The sequence below is a fragment of the Corvus moneduloides genome, chromosome 5, assembly GCF_009650955.1.
Source record: "Corvus moneduloides isolate bCorMon1 chromosome 5, bCorMon1.pri, whole genome shotgun sequence".
NCBI classification, from domain to species: Eukaryota; Metazoa; Chordata; class Aves; order Passeriformes; family Corvidae; genus Corvus; species Corvus moneduloides.
The window spans coordinates 48,135,949-48,155,962 of record NC_045480.1 but is presented as its reverse complement, the minus strand read 5'-3'; the positions used below and the strand labels follow the sequence as shown (position 1 = coordinate 48,155,962).

The 20,014-nt window shown below is 45.4% G+C and overlaps 1 protein-coding gene across 4 annotated transcripts; it reads right to left on the bottom strand.

Annotated features, from left to right (window-relative positions):
- Window positions 1-18: 18 nt before the first annotated feature.
- LOC116444419 (toll-like receptor 2 type-1) lies at window positions 19-20,014 on the bottom strand. Of its 4 annotated transcripts, none has more exons than XM_032109802.1 (4): window positions 19,868-20,014; window positions 8,021-8,305; window positions 4,582-4,651; window positions 19-2,783 (listed from the first exon to the last, which is right to left on the bottom strand). In XM_032109802.1, the coding sequence occupies exon 4, from the start codon at window positions 2,777-2,779 to the stop codon at window positions 398-400; it is 2,382 nt and encodes a 793-aa protein (XP_031965693.1). In that variant the 5' UTR covers window positions 2,780-2,783; window positions 4,582-4,651; window positions 8,021-8,305; window positions 19,868-20,014; the 3' UTR covers window positions 19-397. The 4 variants fall into 4 exon arrangements, with proteins under 4 accessions (XP_031965693.1, XP_031965694.1, XP_031965692.1 ...); XM_032109803.1 differs by lacking the exon at window positions 19,868-20,014 and adding an exon at window positions 8,445-8,619; XM_032109801.1 differs by lacking the exons at window positions 8,021-8,305; window positions 19,868-20,014 and adding an exon at window positions 4,909-5,027.

Below are 20,014 nucleotides of genomic sequence, written 5' to 3'. Positions count from 1 at the left end.
GAAATGGACACAGGGGAATACTGATTGAAGCCCTTGGCTTTTAATTTCATTTGCAAATTACAATGGCATTGTTAGAAACTAGTTGGGGATCGCGGTAACAGGAGTAAAAAGTACAGAAATACCCCACACCCAGCAAAATGTATTTAGAAAAGCAGATCAAGTCCAACACGGTTTCCAAATATCAGAGTTATTGGCAGGGACTTTTAAAGACCAGAGTATCAAATCACTGGAAAGCCTAAAACAGGTCTTTACCAGCTGGTAAAATGACAATTATCTCTATATGCAACAAAGCCAGTTGCAGTTACGAAGAAAAATAAGCAAGAAAAGATTCTTAACAGTAAGAAACAGTGATATACAGGCTTTTGTGGAAATATGTTGAAATGGGGGCTGCTGACTTCTATGGCTTCAAGGCTCCTTTCAAGTTTTCCCAAAACACCTGCTGCTGCTCTTCACCAGCAGGCCACTCCAGGTAGGTCTTTGTGTTCATGATCTTCCGCAGCTTGCAGAACCTCTTGGGAATGGCTTTGCTCTGGATGGGCTCCAGGAGGATGAGAATTGCCGCGTCGTTGTTCTCATCAAAGAGGCGGAAATGCGAGAAGTCCAGCTCGTATTTGCACCACTCGCTCTGCACAAAGTGCTCAGACAGCACAAAGAGCGTTTTGCGGCTCTTCTCAATGGAGTCGATGATGTTGTCCACAATCCACTTCCCGGGCACAAAGTCCCGCTTGTGCAGGCAGAGCCGAAAGGGAGGGCAGGCCTGCTCCAGCTCCTGCACCATGGTGTTCTCCACCCAGTCAGAGTCGTTCTCGCTGTAGGAGACAAAAGCGTCGTAGCAGACGTCCTTGGGCGGGGCTCGCTTGGGCTTCCGCTTGGCTTGCAGCCATGCCCACGTCATCCGCATGTACCAGACCACGTGGTACTTGTAGCCGACGGCCACCAGCAGCAGGATGACCAGGAACACCAGGACGCAGATCAACGACACCACCAGGGACCTGTGGCACTCCATCAGGGACAGGTGCACGGCGCCAACCTGCGCCCCTCTCACCGCCAGCGGAGAGTCACACACGTACTCGTCCGGCCACCCCACCAGCACCTGGGCTATCCTGGCCTCGTGGTGGATGAAGGAGAGGAACTCACAGGAGCAGATGAAGTTGTTGTCACTGGCATCCAGCAGCTCCATTCTCTTGAAGGACTCAAACTCCTCTTTGGAGAAACTGTTCAGCTTGTTTCTTCTGACAGACAAGGCCACTAGGTTTGGAATGGGTGCAGCACCAGGCAGGGCCTTCAGCTGGTTTTTTGTGAGGTACAGCTCTTTCAGAGATGGGAGCTGCAGTCCAAACTCCTTCAGGTTGTTTGCACTAACATCCAAAACTTCCAGCGATCGAGGAATGCAGGCTGTTACTTTAGGAATTTGAGTGCTGGAGAGGTTTAAATACTTCAGGGTTTTGGGCCATTCACACGCATCTGGAATCTCACCAAAATTATTTCGGCTAATGTCAAGATTAGTCAGTTTGGGTAGACGGGATGTACAGTTTGCAGTCTTTTCCAGAAATTTTAGAGAGTTTTGGCTTAGATTTAAAGTTTGCAATGAAGGCCAGGAACCTTCACAGATTGTCTCATATAAACGGTTATTTGCAAGCAAATTATCATGAAAGTCCAGATACAGAAGTGATGAAAAACTTCTTGAAATGTTGCATGGTACCATGAAAACATTAGAGCTTGCAATAGTGAGTCTTTTCAGGTTGTTTATTTGTGACTCCATACCATTCAGGTCAAAAAACAAATGAAAATTCTGAATCACTACGTTTATTATCATTATTGTTTCAACAAAACTTTGCCCACTCCTCGCAATTTCTCTCATGTTCCAGTTTCCCTTCCCCTCAAGCACACAATTGACTGCCTCTAACTCTTTTAAAGAGGTGATTTCCTTCAGTAACACTATTGCTCGGCTAATAGCTTGATCTGTGAAGAAAGATTCTTTAAATGTAAGTTTTTGTATCCTAAAAGGACGTCTAGAATTCTGCACCAAGCTTTTTTTTTCAACTGGTAATTTGATTTCTGTGACTTCCAGCCAAGCGACAGAGTGCAGAAGATCCCTAACAATGTCTGAAAATATATTACTATTTCTTAGGTTTATGATCATGTGATTTATCGTCTTAATTGATTTCAAACTTCCTTGCTCGTACTGACTGAGATTGCTACCATCAATCCACAACTTGTGCAGAAGCTCAATGCCCTCAAAGTTCCCTTGCCTTATCACAGAGAACCACGGGTTGCCCAGGTGGAGAGAGCTCAGGTTCCTCAGGCTAGAAAAAGGGGAGCTCTCCCCCAGGTCTCTGTAGGAATTGCCTTGCAGGTGGAGGTGCTGGAGTGAAAAAAGGTGCCCAAACCACACAGGGGACACGTGAGCCAAGCTGTTATTTGATAAGTCCAAGAGCTCCAGTTTTGCCAGGGACTGAAACGAGTCCTCATCTATGGAGCTGATTTTGTTGGACTGCAGCTGCAGGACTCTCAGGTTCACAGCCTGCTGCAGGTCCTGGGATCGGATGTGCTTTATCCTGTTGTGGGCCAGGTCTAATACTGTGATTTTGGCCGTGAGTCCCAGGGGAACAAAGTCCAAGCCCATGGAAGAGCAGTTGCAAAGCTGACTGGTACCACATGAAGGACAAGCCTGCTTCAGCGCTTGCTGTTCGGAGAGGTTTGCAGCTAAGATCATGTAGACGGCCAACACTCGCCAGGTGTGTGTAGTTCTTGATTTGTGTTTTGCGTGGATGGACATTTTGCTGTAGGAAACAGAAAGGAGAGAAGGTAGGGTCAAATTTTAATTTTGAACAGCACCTGAAAACTCTTGAAAACCTCCACTATTTTATTAGTAATTTCTGATTAATTTTTTTTTTTTAAGTGTTATCCTGTGATGTCCGTCTTCCTCTCCTACTTGAGTTTCTCAGTCCTGCAACCACAGTGTGCTGCTCATCCCTAGAGTACAGCCATATCACTTGTCAAGAGCCATAAAGGACCAGCCTTGGTGTCCCGGCTTTTCGCAGGCATGTTGGCTATGGCTCTCACCTCTTTCATCTCTCACATTATGCCTCGTCTCAGCAACGAAGCTACAGCTGGATGTTTCGGCCCCAAACAGGGGAAGATGGTTAGATCCTCAATGATCTGGATGAGGAGATCGAGTGCACACTCAGTTTGCAGACAACACCAAATTGGGTGGGAGTGTTAATCAGCTGCAGGGTAAGGAGGCTCTACAGAGGGATCTGGATTGGATGGATCCATGGCCTGAGGCCAATTGTATGAGACTCAACAAAGTGAAGCACCATGTGCTGCACTTGGGTCACAACAACCCCATGCAGCACTAAATGCTGGGGTCAGAGTGGCTGGAAAGCTGCCCAGCAGAAAAGGATCTGGAGGTGCTGGTCAACAGGTAGCTGAATATGATCCAGCATATGCCCAGGTGGCCAAGAAGGCCAATGGTATCCTAGCTTGTATCAGGAATAGTGTGACCAACAGGACCAGGGCAGTGATTGTTCCCCTGTTCTTGGCACTGGTGAGGCCTCACCTCAAATCCTGCGCTCAGTTCTGGGCCCCTCACTTCCAGAAGGACACTGAGGTCCTGGAGCATGTCCAGAGCAGGGCAACAGAGCTGGGGAAGGGTCTAGAATGTAAGTCTTAGGAGGACCAGCTGAGGGAGATATAGTTGTTTAGCCTGGAGAAAAAGGAGGCTCAGCGGGAACTTTATCACTCTCTACAACAGTCTGAAATGAGGCTGTAGACAGGTGGGGGTCAGTCTCTTCTCACAGGTAACAAGTGACAGGAAAAGAGGAAATGGCCTCAAGTTGCACTAAGGGACGTTTAGATTGGATATCAGGAAATTTTTTTCACAGAAAAGGAAGTCAAGCACTGGCACAGACTGCCTAGGGAAGTGGTGGAGTCACCATCCCTGGAGGTATTTAAAAGACATACAGACATGGTGCTTAGGAACATAGTTGTGGTAGGCTTGGCAGCATTTGGTTAATGGTTTGACTCAATGGTCTTAAGGGTCTTTTTAAACCAAAGCGATTCTGTGATTCTATGATTACAAACGTTCCCAGCCCTTCCAGAGTCAGCCTGCCCATTTTGTATGGCTACATGGCCCAGACAGAGCCTGCTCCCCCTCTCAGCCCTTCCAGTGGTCTGAGGTTTCCAACACCACAAACTTTACCAGAAGAGATAGAGGGGTCCCCTGCATGGAGTCTCACCAGCCTCAGGGCTTCTAAAAGCAGAGCTCCTGCCACACCCTTTTGCACACTGTGTAAGCAATTCACATTCTTTACTGAAAAGGCAGAGCAAGCTGATATGCAATGAAGTCTATCAGACTTTTCTGTAAAACAACACTAGTAATAGACGGGAATTGGATGTTACTGTCACCCCATAAACAGTGGATGTAATTATAACAACACTGATTTTAATGTAAAGAAGGGCTGTGTTTCATGCCACAGGTGCCAAAGGACACTTCACCAAGTTTGAACTGTAAACAGTTCCAGTACTGCAGATGAACACTGCCCATAAACCCTGAATAAGCAGAGGTTAAGTACTTACCTTGAGTGCTGCACGCTGTGTTTCAGTCTCCTCGGGTGCTGATCATGGCATCTGAATGGTCACCTCATACCTGCAAACACAATGAAAGCTGGAAATTTTTGGCAGGTCTGATGAGGTGACAGTCCTCAACTGAGAAAATATTCCACCCTCAAAATACTGTTCTCCTCAAACAAAACTTCATGTTCCCAGTTTCCCAGTGTCCTTAAACTATCCAGTGAATCATACCAGTTTGCACCTCTTCTCACTAGTGGTGGCTCCCCTAAGGAAACCAGGGCTTCTGAAGAGTCCAGGATTGTCCAGCATGTATGGCTTGCCCTTCAAACTCACATTTCGACCAATTCTATTGCTGCTGCTGCTGGAGATGCAAAAATGGGAACAGCTCGTGCTTGAACTCTCCTCTTTGCAAGATAAAATTTAATGTCAGTCTCTTCTTTTTGTCAGTCAACTCCCATTGCTGGAAAGGCTGATGCAACCATTTTGCGCAATTCTTTCATAATCACTTCCTCCACTATTAAGTGCAGAAATAGTTCCCAGGCAGAACTGCATTCACCTCCCTGTACCTCTACTTTCAATACTTTTTGTCTGGTAGGCACTGGGGGGGTTGTTCACTGTGCTGATGTCTTGGGGTGACTTTATGGTGTGTATCCCATATTGCTGCCCTATGCCCAGAAATTAACTTTGTGCCTTTCTACGCCTTTAAACTGAACCTGAGAGGGGAAGGAAAAACTGAGCAAAACTTTATCGAAGCAGTTTGCAGCTTGTTCAAGGTCCCACAGAGATAGGGACTTTTTTTTTCCCCAGCTGTGGCAGGGGAGCGAGGAGGCACCCAGCTTGCAGTTTTTCCAGTCAGTTTTTGGCCAGTTGTTCAGTTTCTTTTTCTCCGGAGAGAGACTGAGAGTTGAACTTTTTTCCTGCCCTGGAATTTCGGATTTTCTCCCTTTTCTGCTGGACTGCTTCAACCTCCGAGCACATCAGGAGGACTTTCCACTGGGCACAGAGGGCCTGGCCCTGGGCCAAGCCCCAGCTCTGAGGAGACCAAAGGGAGGACTCTAACACTTTCCCAGGTTTTTCTCCACAGCGAGATTTTTATTATTTAGCATTATTTTCCTTTTCCTGTGTGTTTGTTCAATAAATAGTTTTTATCTCCTTCACTTTCCTTCAAGGAAAATTTATTTTTCCCGAACCTGGTGGGGAGGGGTGGTGGTGACCTGCCTTCTCTCAGAAGATATATTTCTAAATTTGGCCAAACCAGAACAGCTGAGAAACAGAACATCTCAGCACAACCAAGTTATGTAAGTTCTGTAAAATATTATCAATATATAGAGTGGTACATATATTAAGTGTTGGAGTCAAATTGTTTAGTCAAGGAGAGTACTATAGAAACAGTCAGCATCCTTTCATTTCCTAGGACACTACAGTCATATGTTGTCAACAGAAAATTAATAAGAATAGGAATTATATTTTGTCTGAAGCACAAGACACAGTCTGAAGGAAAGTATCTCTCTGTAAACATCAAAGGCAATTTTGAGAGAGGAGGTTTGGTGGTATTTATTTTAACCTGACTGAAGTAACATATGGTTGGTCAAACAGCCAAGTATGCTGCTTGCATAAAGGGGCAGGGATTCATCCCACCAGCTCTGAAAGGGAAGTCTATTACACTAAACACTAACATTCCTGTTGCAGTTACCATTTTTTTTCTGTGTTCAGAAATTGTCACATTTTTCTGCCCTCTTACACCGAGAAGTACCTGCCTGAGAGCAGACAGACAGACTGATTCCTGCCACGTGTCAGAGGGCCCACAGCTGCATCTGTGTGATCAAGAGTGGGAAAGCCAACAGAGAGCCCAAATGCATCTCATAGCAACTTCAGTCCCACTGCACTGACATTAGCATTGCACATTAGGCTAAGAAAAAAAGAAATTGAAAGACTGAGATAGCCTTGTATTTTCTGTCTACTACAGAGGACAGCTGATAAGCATAACAACATTGTAAAATAGAGACAAAGCAGCTGTGGGGCAGAACAGAGAAGGGAAATGGTCTTCTAGTGAAGGGATGTCATCAACTTCTCCAAAGCCACCTCTTCCCTCTAGCACCTCTCAGCTGAAATGGTTCTTGTTCTTCAACAGGGTAAACCTTCAGTTTTCAATATATTAACTCCAGGTTCAATGAGACTCATTCCTATATATTTTTGTCTTCAAAATTGTGCCTCCATGATACAGTTAAAAATTTTAGTTAAATTTGGGAAGAGCTTTGGAGAAGAAGACCATGTATATAATTCAGTGTGAAATGGGCACACTCTTCTGTCTATTACAGCTTCATCACCACACATTCATGGAGACTTGAGGTAAGTGCCAGCTGTTTTTTCAGAAGTACCCACTTTCTCCTAACATCCAGGCTCAGCCAGCTCTCATCATGGATCTACACTGGGCCAGGTTTCTGGCTTCTCTCAGAAAGAGAAGACTAGTGTGACCATGCCACAGTTCACAAACCAAGGAGGCCATTTCAGCACGCTGCTTAAAACGCCAAGAAATGGGGGTGATTGTCAGGGTTTATCACATTATCCAGAGTCAGGAAGGTTTGAGGATGCTCAAAAATGCTCTCCACAAGCTGCCCCACACACAGAGACAAGGTACCAGCCACCTGCCTCCCAGTGCGTTAGCTTTCAAATTGTGCTGCAGCATGGCTCAAAACGACTTGTTTTGAAACCAAGGAATCTAAAGTAGGAGAAAGCTGCTGTCTTTTAAGATGAGAATACTCTTCAACTGCTTTTTCTCCAGAGTAACTGCATGTTTAGCATTGAACAAAGGTGCACCTTGTAGGTGCTTTCTCTTCTCTTCCAAGTTTAAGCTATGATTAACCTTCTTTCCTCTTTTATACTATTTAAAACAAGCCACATGCCTTCACCCACATTACATTTTCCCAAGAGAAGCACGTGGATCTGCAACAAGCCTGTGCTTTTGTAACTGCAGATGTTCCAAGCATAGACACCACACAAGCCTTTGCCAGCAGGTAGATGGGGATAAGATAGAGACGTGGTCATTATTTTTGAAGCTGTCTTGCTTTAAATGTTCCCGTCTATCCAACAGCAGCACAAGCAGTACACAAACTGGGCATGATGCACTCTTTAAGCACTTCCCGTTCCCAGTCTCACACGGGAGGATCCTGCAGCCCATCCCCTCCCTTCCTCTCTTTCCTCCTCTATGTCAGTGTCCACATTCAGAGCTGCCTGTTGCTTTCCTGTGTAGAAAGGACAAGTGAGCAGTGCAGAAGTGACCCAACACAGGCAATACCGCGCCCCAGATCCCTGCCTCAAAGAAAAAGCAGAAGCAGTAGAAAAGGGAGGGACACACAAATCCATTGACACATATCCAGCCTGTGACACAAGCAGAAACGCTTTCCAAATCTTTGTAAACAGCACAAAACTGCTTCCTCATACTCACCCATGGTAACCAGGATGTGCCAGCATGTCAGCTTGGCCGCAGCAGTGCCAGGCAGGCTGAACCTGGGATGCTCTTACCCTAAGCGCCCCCCCGAAAAGGATGGCAAGGAAAAGCTGAAAGTCAAATCTGTCCTTGCAGTCTTTGGAGCAGGAGGTATAATACTCAAGTAATTGAAAGCAGAATGGCTTGGCATCCTTTCATGGTCCTGGGAACAGATCTTTTGCATGCACTGCTAGTGGCTGTGCTTTAACCTGTCTTGCAGGGCTGCAGGTATTCATCTTCAAGCTGCAACAAAAAGGTACATGATAATGAAAAGTAAACCATTTTAACTTTGTTGTGTTCCATATCAGGCCTACCCTGCCAGCTGCTCAACCCCCTGGTCAGATCTTCACACTGAAAGTTTAAATGCAAAGGACCTGATTACCTTTGTTTTTCTTCTGGGCAATCCTCACACTGCAGTTGTGACAGAGCAGGATAATGACGTATAACTGGTTAGTCATTCAGCAGCCAGCCTACGGCACTGCCTCTTCCAAGGAAGCAGAGTTGTTGATTTATTTTTGTCATATCCTTTCTGAAAGCACTCAGTCAAAAAAACATAACACTGTTTTGCTGCCTTAACTGAGGAGCTGCTTGCAGGGAAGTTCGCAGGCTAAGACATCAAAGCTTATCCTAATGATATGGATAGTTTCATTTTTCTAGCATATTTGTAACAGCATGACTCAACAAGAGAAAACACATAATTTCTGCCAAAGTATTTCTGATGAGTTCTTGACTCCCAAGGAAACTGCATCAACAGGAAACAGCCTACATGAAAGGCAAAGCTGGACAACACCGTTCCTTTCTCACCTTGTCCTTTAGGTACAGTGAAAAGACTTGTTTCTGACAGGAATGCTAGGATACACAGTAAATACATATTTTCCAGTAGTATACAGTGAAAAAAAGGCAAGTTTTGACAGCCTATTCTGGAGACCACTGTGACAAACACACAAAATCCTGTTACCACCACACAGATTCGTTACTCCAAAACGAGAACTCTGGGACAACTCACATGAAAGAGGTCCCCACAATCATTGCTGCTTGTTCCCCCAGCCTGCATGGGGCTGGATGCCAGTCAACTGTGCCGATGCTCAGCCACACACAAACGCAGGACATGCAGTGGGATCAATGGCACCCACATCTGGCAGGAGGCTTCCTGGCATGCTGCAGAAAGAAAGGTAAAATAAAAGCTGATACCAACAACTGATGATCTCCCTTGGTGCACATGGGGGAGAGGTCTGTCTGGAAATATATCCAGTTGAGTACAACTTCCTCTGAGCATCGCCCAGAGCTTCCTGCATCCCTGTGCAAGGGGTCCAGCTCCCAGAGAAGATACAGGGATGGGAACCATACATGGGGAGAGGTGTCGAAGACTCATGCTGCTCAGAGCAGCCTTGACCTCAGCTTTTCTGACAGACCAGCTTGGCTACACCAGCCCTTATACTTTCCATATTCACAACCCTGGATCTCCATAGGCATGACAGAGGCAGAGCCTAGGCTGTAGGACTCAGAAACCTGAAACACATACATGGTACTGGGACCTCAGAGGTCAGCCCAAATGAACTTGGGCAGATAGGCTCCCTGCTGCCAGGGATCCATCCCCTAAAAACAGACATAACCTGGAAATCATATTTTCTTTTAAAATATTTTCTGCAATTTTCATAGTGTTGATTGGTTCAACATTATCAATGTACCAAGCTGGTTCTTGTTTTAGAGATCTTCAGGAAATACTTCCGTGTAGCTTTCCCAAGGACCACTCACACAGTGTTTTGAAGGACTTTTTTCTTTGCTCTATGTCTATCTCACTCTTTTGTGTTTTTCAGTTTGCTTTGCTGTATCCCAGACTATATGACAGAGGTCATCTATTATGGACTGCCCAGAATGGTATTTGGACACCTAAGCCATATTTCCAGTTTTTGAACAAAGATGTGCCATTCCTGTTTCCAAAGATTTTGCAGGGTTTTGGGCAGAGCCACAAACACTTATGGCTATGGGCTCCCAGCACAGGCTGCACTACCAGAGGGGCAGGGTCAGGAAGAGAGAGGAATGGATCTCTTATGCTCGCTGTTTCAACAGCTTCTCCTTCATTTCATCTCGCCAGGAGAGAACACACCCTGTCACAGCCCAGCAGGTGCAAGCCATCACTGGCAGGCTGTTGTGAGGAAGTTAGGCTTTAACATCCTGGCTCTGGAATTTCCCATAAGGAGGAAAAAAGCTTCGCTCAGCTTCAAGTAAAAACTCCTTCAAGAGGCTGGGCAAAGGCACATGAATGTTGATGCATTCCAGTATGGGAAAGGTTCAGCAAATCTTGTCTTGCCTCATTCAGAGGAATGCATGGACATATTTTGTGTTTATGCCTACTTAGTGCTAATAGGCTGGAAAAAGTATTTTCTTTTTAACCTTTTGTTTTGGGGTTTTTTGTTTCTTGGGGTTTTTTTTTAATGGAAGGGAAACATTCCTGGGAATGGGAGCAAGTCATTGCAGAACCAGCTAGAGTTTGTTTCCTGTACGGAGGTGGAAAGCACTTTGCTGGGATGCAGAGATACATATTTAACTGCTTGTTATACAAAAGAAAAGAAATTGTGTTTAACAGTTGGACAAGAATCTCAGCAGGAAATGAAGCAGATCATTATCATGTACCATAAAAATATCAAGATTTTTGTATTTGTTCCAAAAAAGATAATGCCAGGATATATTTTGCACAGGTAGTTCAGGCTTCACATTCAGCTGCTGACTCCCTCTCTATCTGATGCCATAAAATATTAATACATAACAGTGGATTTCAGAAAGGGAAAACTAGTCAATTCCAAATCTCTTTTTTCTCAGCTATTCAAGACCTCAGAAGTTCTTTCTTCAGTGTAGGTACTTTTCTGGATTTATAGCCTATCAAAACTCCACATTTTTTAAAAATACAAAAAAATCTAAGGTACTAGTTCCTGCAGTTTTTTTACTCACTGGAAAAATGACATGTTTTGTGAGTCTCTTGCAGGGATTATTTCTATTGTCTTCTTTTGCAATTGTATAATTTTTTAAACAAACCCCTTAGAAGCTTGACTTAAACCAAGTTGTAAACATTCATGAAAACATAATTTTTACTGAAAATTAAAAGTCTGATCATAAAAAGATGTCAGAAAATATTTTAAAAATGTGTGTGGTTTCTGATAGGGCCACCAAACCATCTTCAAATAATAAGTGATTTCCAATATCAGACCATTCTCTTTCTGAATTTGAACATGATTGAAAACAGACAGCCGAAGCTGATTTTCAAGCACACACTCAGCTATTTTAATCATTCCTTCTAAATTATCCTCATATTGCATTTCTTGCTCTTCTGTGAGTTTTCTTGACTGTAACAGCATAGTAATGACAGATTCAGAAAAGACCATGCAATTAGAGCCTGTGCTGCCTTTTTGTCTTTATCACAGTATCTACAGAAAGAAACACACCATACCAGATGATCAACCCCAAAACCAAGGTGTTTTCTACTGCTGTGAAATACCTATATTGACAAACTTTGAGCTGAATGGATCTCTAACATCCTGAGTAAGTTACTTGGACATGCCGGGAAGAGCGTGGCTGTGCTGTGGCATTGCAACAGAGGGTTGTAGCAATGCTAAAAAGACTTTTGCATAGCTCTAGTGAGTATAGAAAGCATGGTAACTCATGTTTTTAAGTAATTTGCTCTGCCTTTCACAGCTTTTGGATGGAAGAGTTGTCAAAGGAAGAGGAATCAAAGAAAATAGAGGTAAAAAACCAGCAAACAACAACCAAATTCCATCTCCATAGCTGAAACTACAGGACCAGAATAAGTTGGCTGAGAGATAGCCATAAGGTAATAGAATTTGTCTACCTTACATCTGCTCTACCATGGGAAAGAGCACCAAATTAGATGCACTCTCCTACCTTGTATCAACTCCAGTAATACTCCTTCAATGCTTTACTCACTGTGAAGTTTGCACCTGTGGGCACAAGTTCTTTATTTCTTTGGATCTTATTATCCAAAGTCTAACAACTCCTACCCAACCGACCGGCCACCTGGTTTGTTTTCAGCTTATAACTTACACAAGTGTCAGCATAAATATTCTTTTCTATTTATAGAAATTATGTTACATTTGCACTTCTTTCATGAGCTGTTTTTATGACATCATGTAAAATTAATTTCCTGAATGTTCCATGATTAATAGTGTCAACAAATTTTCCTAAAATCAGTTCTTTGGAGTACTTTATTTCTCTGGGGTTCATTCCTTGAACTCTTTGTTCCCAGCTCACAAAAGGCCAGGCAGAGCATACTGAGATGCACAACCCTCTGTTGAGAGGAATCTTTCTTGGTGATCTCTCTGGTGTCTCCATGTTTGCCTTTGACAGTGTCCTCTCTGATATTTGCAAAGCCTTCCAGCTGAACGGAATTTTTCAAGAGTCACTACCAAAAATGCAATGAGTAATGGGAGAAGGGATGGGTAAAGTGAAGGTTGGCTGGACTCTTCTCCCCTACTGTTCAGTGGTCTAAACTTTTCTGTAAAATAAGTATTTCTCACACTTCTCATGATGAAACACAGCCTGTGAATGAGTTTGGCTGGTTCCCTGTTTCTGCAGGTGGAGAAATCCTGCCTCCAGGCTGGGCAGCCCTTTCCGTTTCAGGGGGAATTCAGCAAGGAGCTGTCAAGCTGGTTTGCTGGACAAGAAATCTGTGAGCTCCAAACTTCTCACTGAGTAACAGGACAATATTGATACCAGTCCCTCACTCAGGGTGAGTCAGGTCTGCAACTGGATTAAGGGAGAAGGGAACGTCTCCATCCGTTTTGGCTCGTCATGTCAAAACAGCCTGCCGTCCGTGAAGGAGCTGCTTTGTGCTCCCCTCTGCTTTTTACTCCTTGCAGGAAGGCCCCAAATAAATGCCCCATCCCCCAGGAATGCCACCAATCATAAAATAATCCCTCTCCAACTGCTTTCCCTAACTCTGCTGGCACAACGATGACTGCATGCTCTGCCAAAGTTAACAAGCAGGCACATTAATCCCCCCTCTTGCTAGAGAGTCTTTCCAGACCTGCCTCAGCTTTCTGTCAGTCGCTGTGCATGGAGGCAGGTTTGTCCCAGGATGATTCCTTACAAGCATATTTGCAAGAGAATGCCAAGTGAGCACCTAATCTGAAACGACTGAGGCCCTTGGAGGCAAGGAACCAGCTGTGCCGTGAGGCTGGCTCTTTCATTTGCAATTTTTCTTTTGTGTGGTTTACTTTGGCTGCTCGTTCTTGGTAAACATTGTACAACCCTGAAACCAGAAAATTCCTAAAATAAATTAAAAATGGACGACGACTAATAGATTTTGCTTTGTCTTTCCAAGGATCAGCCTTACTGAGCCCAGATTCTTGCCATCCAAAGAGGAGTAAAACCTCCCTGGGAATCTATCAGGAGTGAAGGACACCTCTAGCAGGGAAGGCAGGGATAGGGAAGCTGCTGGTCTCGTGCAACCATGCTAGGACCAGCTCAGCAAGCCTTTGGAAATGACAGGCAGAGCAAGAGCCTCACCCAGCTGCCAAATGCAAAGCCCACCATCATGCTTTAGAGCTGGTTTGTCCTAAAAGGCTTGCACTTCCCACCCCACAGTTCAGCCAGGGGTTTTCCTTCCCCTCCAACCCTCGCTTTTCCCTATGACCTCTGGTGTGCAACAACTCTGTAGACAAAGCCACACCTTTTGCAGAGCATGTACTCTGCAATTAGACGAACCCCTAATGCATTTTAAAGGAAAAATCAGATAGTGAAGGTACTGAGGGACTGCAGGGCTGGAGCAGGGCTTCCTTGTTCCCTCTCCTCCAGGGTGGAAAGTCAGAAGGGCAACAAGATCCCCTAGCTCCCAGTCCTCACCAGTGGGAAAGCAGCTGAGAGCTGGGTCCCCATCCAATCAACCCTGTACATTTGCGGGCAGCAGGACAAGACTGCTCCTGCACACAGACTGGCTTTGCCCGGCTCTGGGAAGCCATAACCTTCTGTTCAAGAGGTCTGTGGCAGGGGGAAATCACTGAGACAAGCTGTCACCACTGCTCCTTTTCCTGCAGTAAGCAGGACAATAAGGAAATTCAGGGAAGATACACCATGACTGCTCCAGTTTCATAGCAGAGAGAGGGAATTTTTTTTGTGGGCTCCCCTAAACCTCTGTAAATGCTACTACGGCTGAGACACAGAACAAAAGGAGGTGATTCTTCTGGACAAGCTTTCTGGAGGAGCCAGGTGATTAAGAACTGGATTAAGCCTTGCAGAAAATGTGGGCGAAGAAGATACAAGCAAGCGTTTAACTACAGGATCCTGTCAGAGATGGATGATGCTGTCTGAGTACCAGCTGTGCTGAGACATCCTGAGCATACTCAGAAGCAGACACAGAAATCCAACAGCAATTAATGGTATCCAAACTCCAGAGTCTCCAGACACCAGTGTCAGTTGAATATGGGACATCCCAGAACTAAATGCTAAACACTTACTTGTCTAAAGAGGCAGCAGGATCCCAAATTTTGCCCAAGTCTCTCTCCTGGTTGTCACTGCGGTAGGACAGTTTTCTAATTCTTAAAGCACTGCACAAATGTCACTAACTGTGACTTGCTGATACCTGCTATACCCTACAACTACCTACCAAAAGAAAGCTGACAGTCCTTCTTTCTCTCTTTGTTTCAGGAGATATGTTAAAGTCTAATGGGTAAGATGAAATTCAAGGGAAAAAAACATCCCTGCTACAGATTTTTTGCATAATTTTTGGAGGTGACATCGACATTCAGCTTCATACATAGAGCTTCTAGAAGCTCAACTCCAGACTGTTTTGATGTGGAATGCAGGGGAAAGGTACCATTACCAGATCCAGAGATTTCAGTGTGCTTATATTTCTATCTCCACTGCCAAAAATATGCTTTTCAAACAAGCTAAGTAAAAGGTTAGACTGCTTAAAAACAACCATTCATGTGACACACAAACCAGGGAAACAAAAGAGAGGCCCATGTCCTGGGAAGTTTCAGTAAGGTAAAAGGGGCCAAGAGTGCCGGCACACACAGCGGCGTTCCCCTCCCATAGCATGGGGTTTGGCTCCCAGAGCAGAGCAGCAGGCACCAGAGAGAGACAGACTGTAAGCCAGTGTGCAGTGTTTGTGGAAAGCAGAAGCAGCTGTTGCGCAGAAAAACTAATCAAAGTCAGCATCTTGCACAAGGGCAAGCATTAGCTCAGCTGTAACTCCACATAGCATGGACTCCAAAAGGTTTATTCCAGCTCATGAAAAATGGCCTCTTTTGTCCTCAGAATAAATTGTACAACTGGAGAACAGTTTTCAGAATAAATTGCACAACTGAGGCTAGTTTCTGGAGCTTGCAGCAGGTGGCACACAGCATTTCCACCTGCTGCTAGGCAGTGCTGCAGTTCCCGTGGGTTCAGTCATCTTAGACATCATTCATACAACCTGTCTGAGAGACTGTGCTGCAGTGCAGAGCCTGCTTGTGCAAATCCATGTCAGGCATGCTGTGGTCTGTCTTCTCCTTGTACTTTTCTAGGAATTAATACAGATACTCATGAGTAAGCAGACTGATCTAAACAGCAGTGGATGCTGACAAACTCAGACACTTAAGGAGACCTGGGCAGTTCCAGAGGCTTCCTACTCCTTTCTCTCATGAAATGCTTCCTTACCAGGCTGTCTCTCAGATCCCAGACTTGCAGACTTCTCTTAATACCTGCAGCATGTTCAAGGCAACACTGGGTCCACAGTAGTAGTAATAAAAATAATAATAAAAAAAACCCAACCAGAGCAGTCATTAGGCACTATTTGCTGCAGGAATACGGGGGGAATTTGAAATTGGCAAGTCAGTCCCATTACTGTAAGGATACATTTGGTCTGTCGTCTGTTAGAACACATGGCTCTGTGTGCCTGGCAAGTGCTTTAAAGTTGTTCTTTTGATCTTTGCTAAGATAAAACTGTAATATTTTGTAGGCATTTGAGAACATTAGTTACTGGCCTAGTTAAAAACCACTTAACCACTTGGAATTGGTGCCATCTGTTTCCTATTTTTATTCACAGAAATCAATACTCAGTTTTTTGAGGACTTCTCTAACAAACTCTCTCTATACGAAACATGATGCTCTGGCCAAGACAGCTGAACTTGTCCTTGACAGGTTCCCTGATGGGGCTGTTCAACTGACATAGGACGACTCAGACAAGAGGGAGCAAGGAGAAGGACAGAACAAAGGCCAAGTCCTTTAGCTCATCCCTCAAATCAGCTCTTCAGAAAGAATAATACTGTCTTGGTTAGATTTCAGGTTTCTCTATTACGGGAAACGGCACATGAGGTTCTTGCAACCAAAATCAAACCTGCAGCTTACTGAGCATCAGTCATGTCAGCCATTCTGGAAGATGCACCCAGGCTTACATTTTACTAAGGAAGCTGAGAAAAAAGAGATAAAAAATATTTCATATTCATTTAAGGATTGTGAAGCATATGTATAGACCATTATTTGGTCCTCAGCTAATTGTAATTTATCAGTACTTAAATTGAATTATTAATAAAAACCTTTAAAGAGAATGGAAAGGCTCCTTTCTTTAAAAAAGTCCAAACAAACCCTCCACCAAACGGTGAATAAGCAGGCCATCTATAAAAGGCACAAAGATATCTCTCCTTAATGATATTGTGAATTGAGGGCAATCACAAGTTGCACATTGCTGTAGGGTATCACACTGGGTCACAAAGTTCAGCTACTACAAGAGAAACTCATAATCTTGCCTGTGAACCCCACTCAGAAGGCAGAAATACTTACAGACAGGAAAAGTTTGTGTGACTGTGAGCTCAGCAGGCTGTCCACCCCTGGGCATTTCCATCAGGACTTTGTGTCCCAGGTTTCTGCTTGCCATCAGGGGCATCCCACCCTGCAAGCCACAGATGACTCAGGCCAGGCTGTGCTGAGCTGTGATGTTCAAGACTGCAATCAAAAGCAAAAGCAAACCCTGCAAGCTGGGAGAGGAAGACCAGCTGCACTTGCTGTGATGTGTGAGTGGTGAAAGTGATAGCAAAGTGTCAGGAGAAAATTGCTCAGCCACATCTGTGCTCACCAGAGGGCTGGTGTGGGAAAATTGGACAGCTGAGTTTTGATTAAGCAAAAGACACCTATGGTCTGATTTCTAGCTGCCCTGGAAAGTGCAGTACATGCCAAGAACATACAGATGGGAAAAACTGAAACTTGGTGTGCTAAGTCATTTGGCAAATGCACAAACTGCACACAGTGAGAGCCCAAAATCAAATACAGCGAGTGCCTCATCCTTAGCCAATGGGAGAGACTGGAAGGTGCCTAATTGAAGGCTAATAATGAAAGGAGGAAGACAACCTGGGACTAAGTGGAGGCTTTTACCAACAGAAGCAGGGCTAGTATCTCCTCTGGTTAACAGCTGCTTACTTGTCTGCAGTGGGACTGATCAACCTGCAGGCAGCTCTGGAAAGAGCTGATCAATACGAAACTGCCACTGAGCTCCAGAAACCATTCACACCACAGACTGTGGGTTGTGTGGCTGAGAAGTGTGGGGGAAGGCAAGGAGGAGAAAGGGCTTCCCACGCTGGTTTGGAAAAAGGGCAGCAATGAGGTCATTTTCCATTCCCTCACATGTGCCATGCACCCTGTCCAGGATGTACATGTGCCATCATGAGATGGGCTGAAGGCAAAATGAGCCAGCCTGCCTGCAAGCAGCTGGAGGAGCACTGCTGGTATGCTGCCTTTCTCATATGAACGCAGCTGATAATAGAGCAATAAGCTCCACTGTCTCACAGGTCTGGGGAGAGCAGTGGGAATGGTACAGCATTTCCTGACATTTCTGCAAGCTTCCCTCATGATCTTGAACATCTGTTTTGCACTCTTCAGCATTTCCTACACCACACTGCAAATCACCTTTCATCTAACAAGGCTGTGTTAGGTGAATGAAGTGAAACATTTTTCTCACAAAATCAGAACCAGCCATGGTAGCAGGTTCTTGTAGGCACTGATGGACAAGTGCACTGCTGCAGCACCTCAGCATTGCATGAGAAGGAGGTTATTTCCAATTTTGAAATAGCCCTGCACTGTTACATTATTTCTAACATTGAAATAGCACCCACTGATACCCAGCCCTGGGAAGGTAGCCCACCTTCCATGTCTCTGTCTTTGAGAGCTGGAGCAGGGTCCAGGCATAGGCTCCCCCCACATCTGTGCTAACAAAGACGTGTGAAAGCATTAGCTTCCCTTCACAAATTGTACATCCAGTCAAAATTAAAACCAAATGGCTCCTAGCAAACAGAGCATTTTTCCAGAGTGGTTGGAGAAGAGGTCTAGCACAGCCTGTCAGCCCATGGGTACAGCAGTCATAACCCAGGGGATGGCAGGAACAGTCACAGGTATGATCTGTTGCCTTCTCAAAATCCCTGCACAAGAGCTGAGTTTGCTGAAGAGGATGGGGCCTTTCTGGTCACTCATGAGGGTGACGTTGTCCTTCCAAGAGATGAGTACGCTTGCGCTCAGCTGCAAGCCAAGCCTGGCTGCTGGCAGTTTAGCTGACAGTGACTACATCACCAGTTTATGCTAGATGAGAAGCTAGTCCACAACAGCCAAAGAAGTTCATCTGGCACTAGTTTGTACACTGGGCAGGTCCTGCATTCTGAGCCAGCATGGTCCCTGCGCGTGCAGGTTGCTGGCAGCCTCCAGGCAACAAAATCTGCAGAGAGGTGCACGGGGCCATGTGGAATCACCCAAACCTCCACTGCCTCTAAACAAGGCTGCTAAAACCCCAAACAGCCCAGGGAGTAACTCCCACATACAACCAGGGGAAAAATCCTTCAGAGCAACCCCAGGCGTAGAAGAGGTTTGAGGGATTGTGCTGCTGTTGCTGCTGAAGAACACAGTAAAAATTAAATGCAGCAGAGCAGAAAAAGCGAGCTGCACAGTGTGTGGCCCACAGTTACAAAGGAGGTGTTTTTGTCAAGCTGGCACAGACAGCTTTTGCAGAGAAACCCACTCTAGAGATGGAGGGAGGAACAGCAAGATTCAGATTGCAGCAGGCCAGGAGTGCCTACATCCACATGTTAGTAATGAGCTGCAGAAGTGGGTGCAAGCCCCCAGGACCTCAGCTGCAACACCACCTTGTAGGGCTGGGACAACAAACCCTCTCCCCTACTCTGCTCTGTCGCTTGCTCACAATGGGACAAAGCAGAGCTACCATTGCCTCCCACTCCTCCAGGTCCCTCAGCTTGCAGAGACAGGAAGCATCGCTGGGACTTGCCCAGCAAAGCCTCCTCCAGTGCAGGACTGGGCAACTGCCCCAAGCAACACCAGGGACCTCCTTCTCCAGCTGGGACACCGACCTCTGTCTCTATGGCAATCCAACACTCACCCTGCCTTTCTGACAGGCAGAGTAGGGCCACAACAGTACAGCAGTCCTGGGGAGACAGTGAGCCTTCAGTCCACCCAAGCATGTTGCAGAAGAGGACATGATAAGCCCTGCCCTGAGCCTTTTTCTCCATACGAGTGGTCAGAGAGACTGAACAACAGGACGGGGCAATCAAAGGTAGAAGTAAAACACGCCCATGGTGACAGGGAGGTGCCACTGTGCACCTTTTCCAGTAGTTGCTGAAAGCAAAGCAAGTATGTGAAAAGAGCAAAGCAAGTATGTGAAAAGAGCAAAGCAAGTATGTGAAAAGGGCAAAGCAAATGGAGGTGACCCAGTGACTAAGAAAAATAAACAGTGGGTGTTTCACAAGGATGAAAGGGAAGAAAACAAATGCTGGAAACCAACACCCAACCTACCACTGTAAATACCAGCCAGGAGCTCACCTGGTAGGACGGCTCTGCAGGAACCTGCGGTGCTGCGAAGGCCACGACGTCCCAGGAGTCACTGAGGCTTCTCCAGAGGCAGAAAGAAGTTGGGTGATGGAGCTGCAGGCACTGCCAGCCCTAATGCAGGTGGTGGAAACCTCCCTT

Coding starts and splice junctions, on each gene's coding strand:
- LOC116444419 (XM_032109802.1), bottom strand. CDS start 2,779: ATGTCCATCCACGCAAAACACAAATCAAGAACTACACACACCTGGCGA.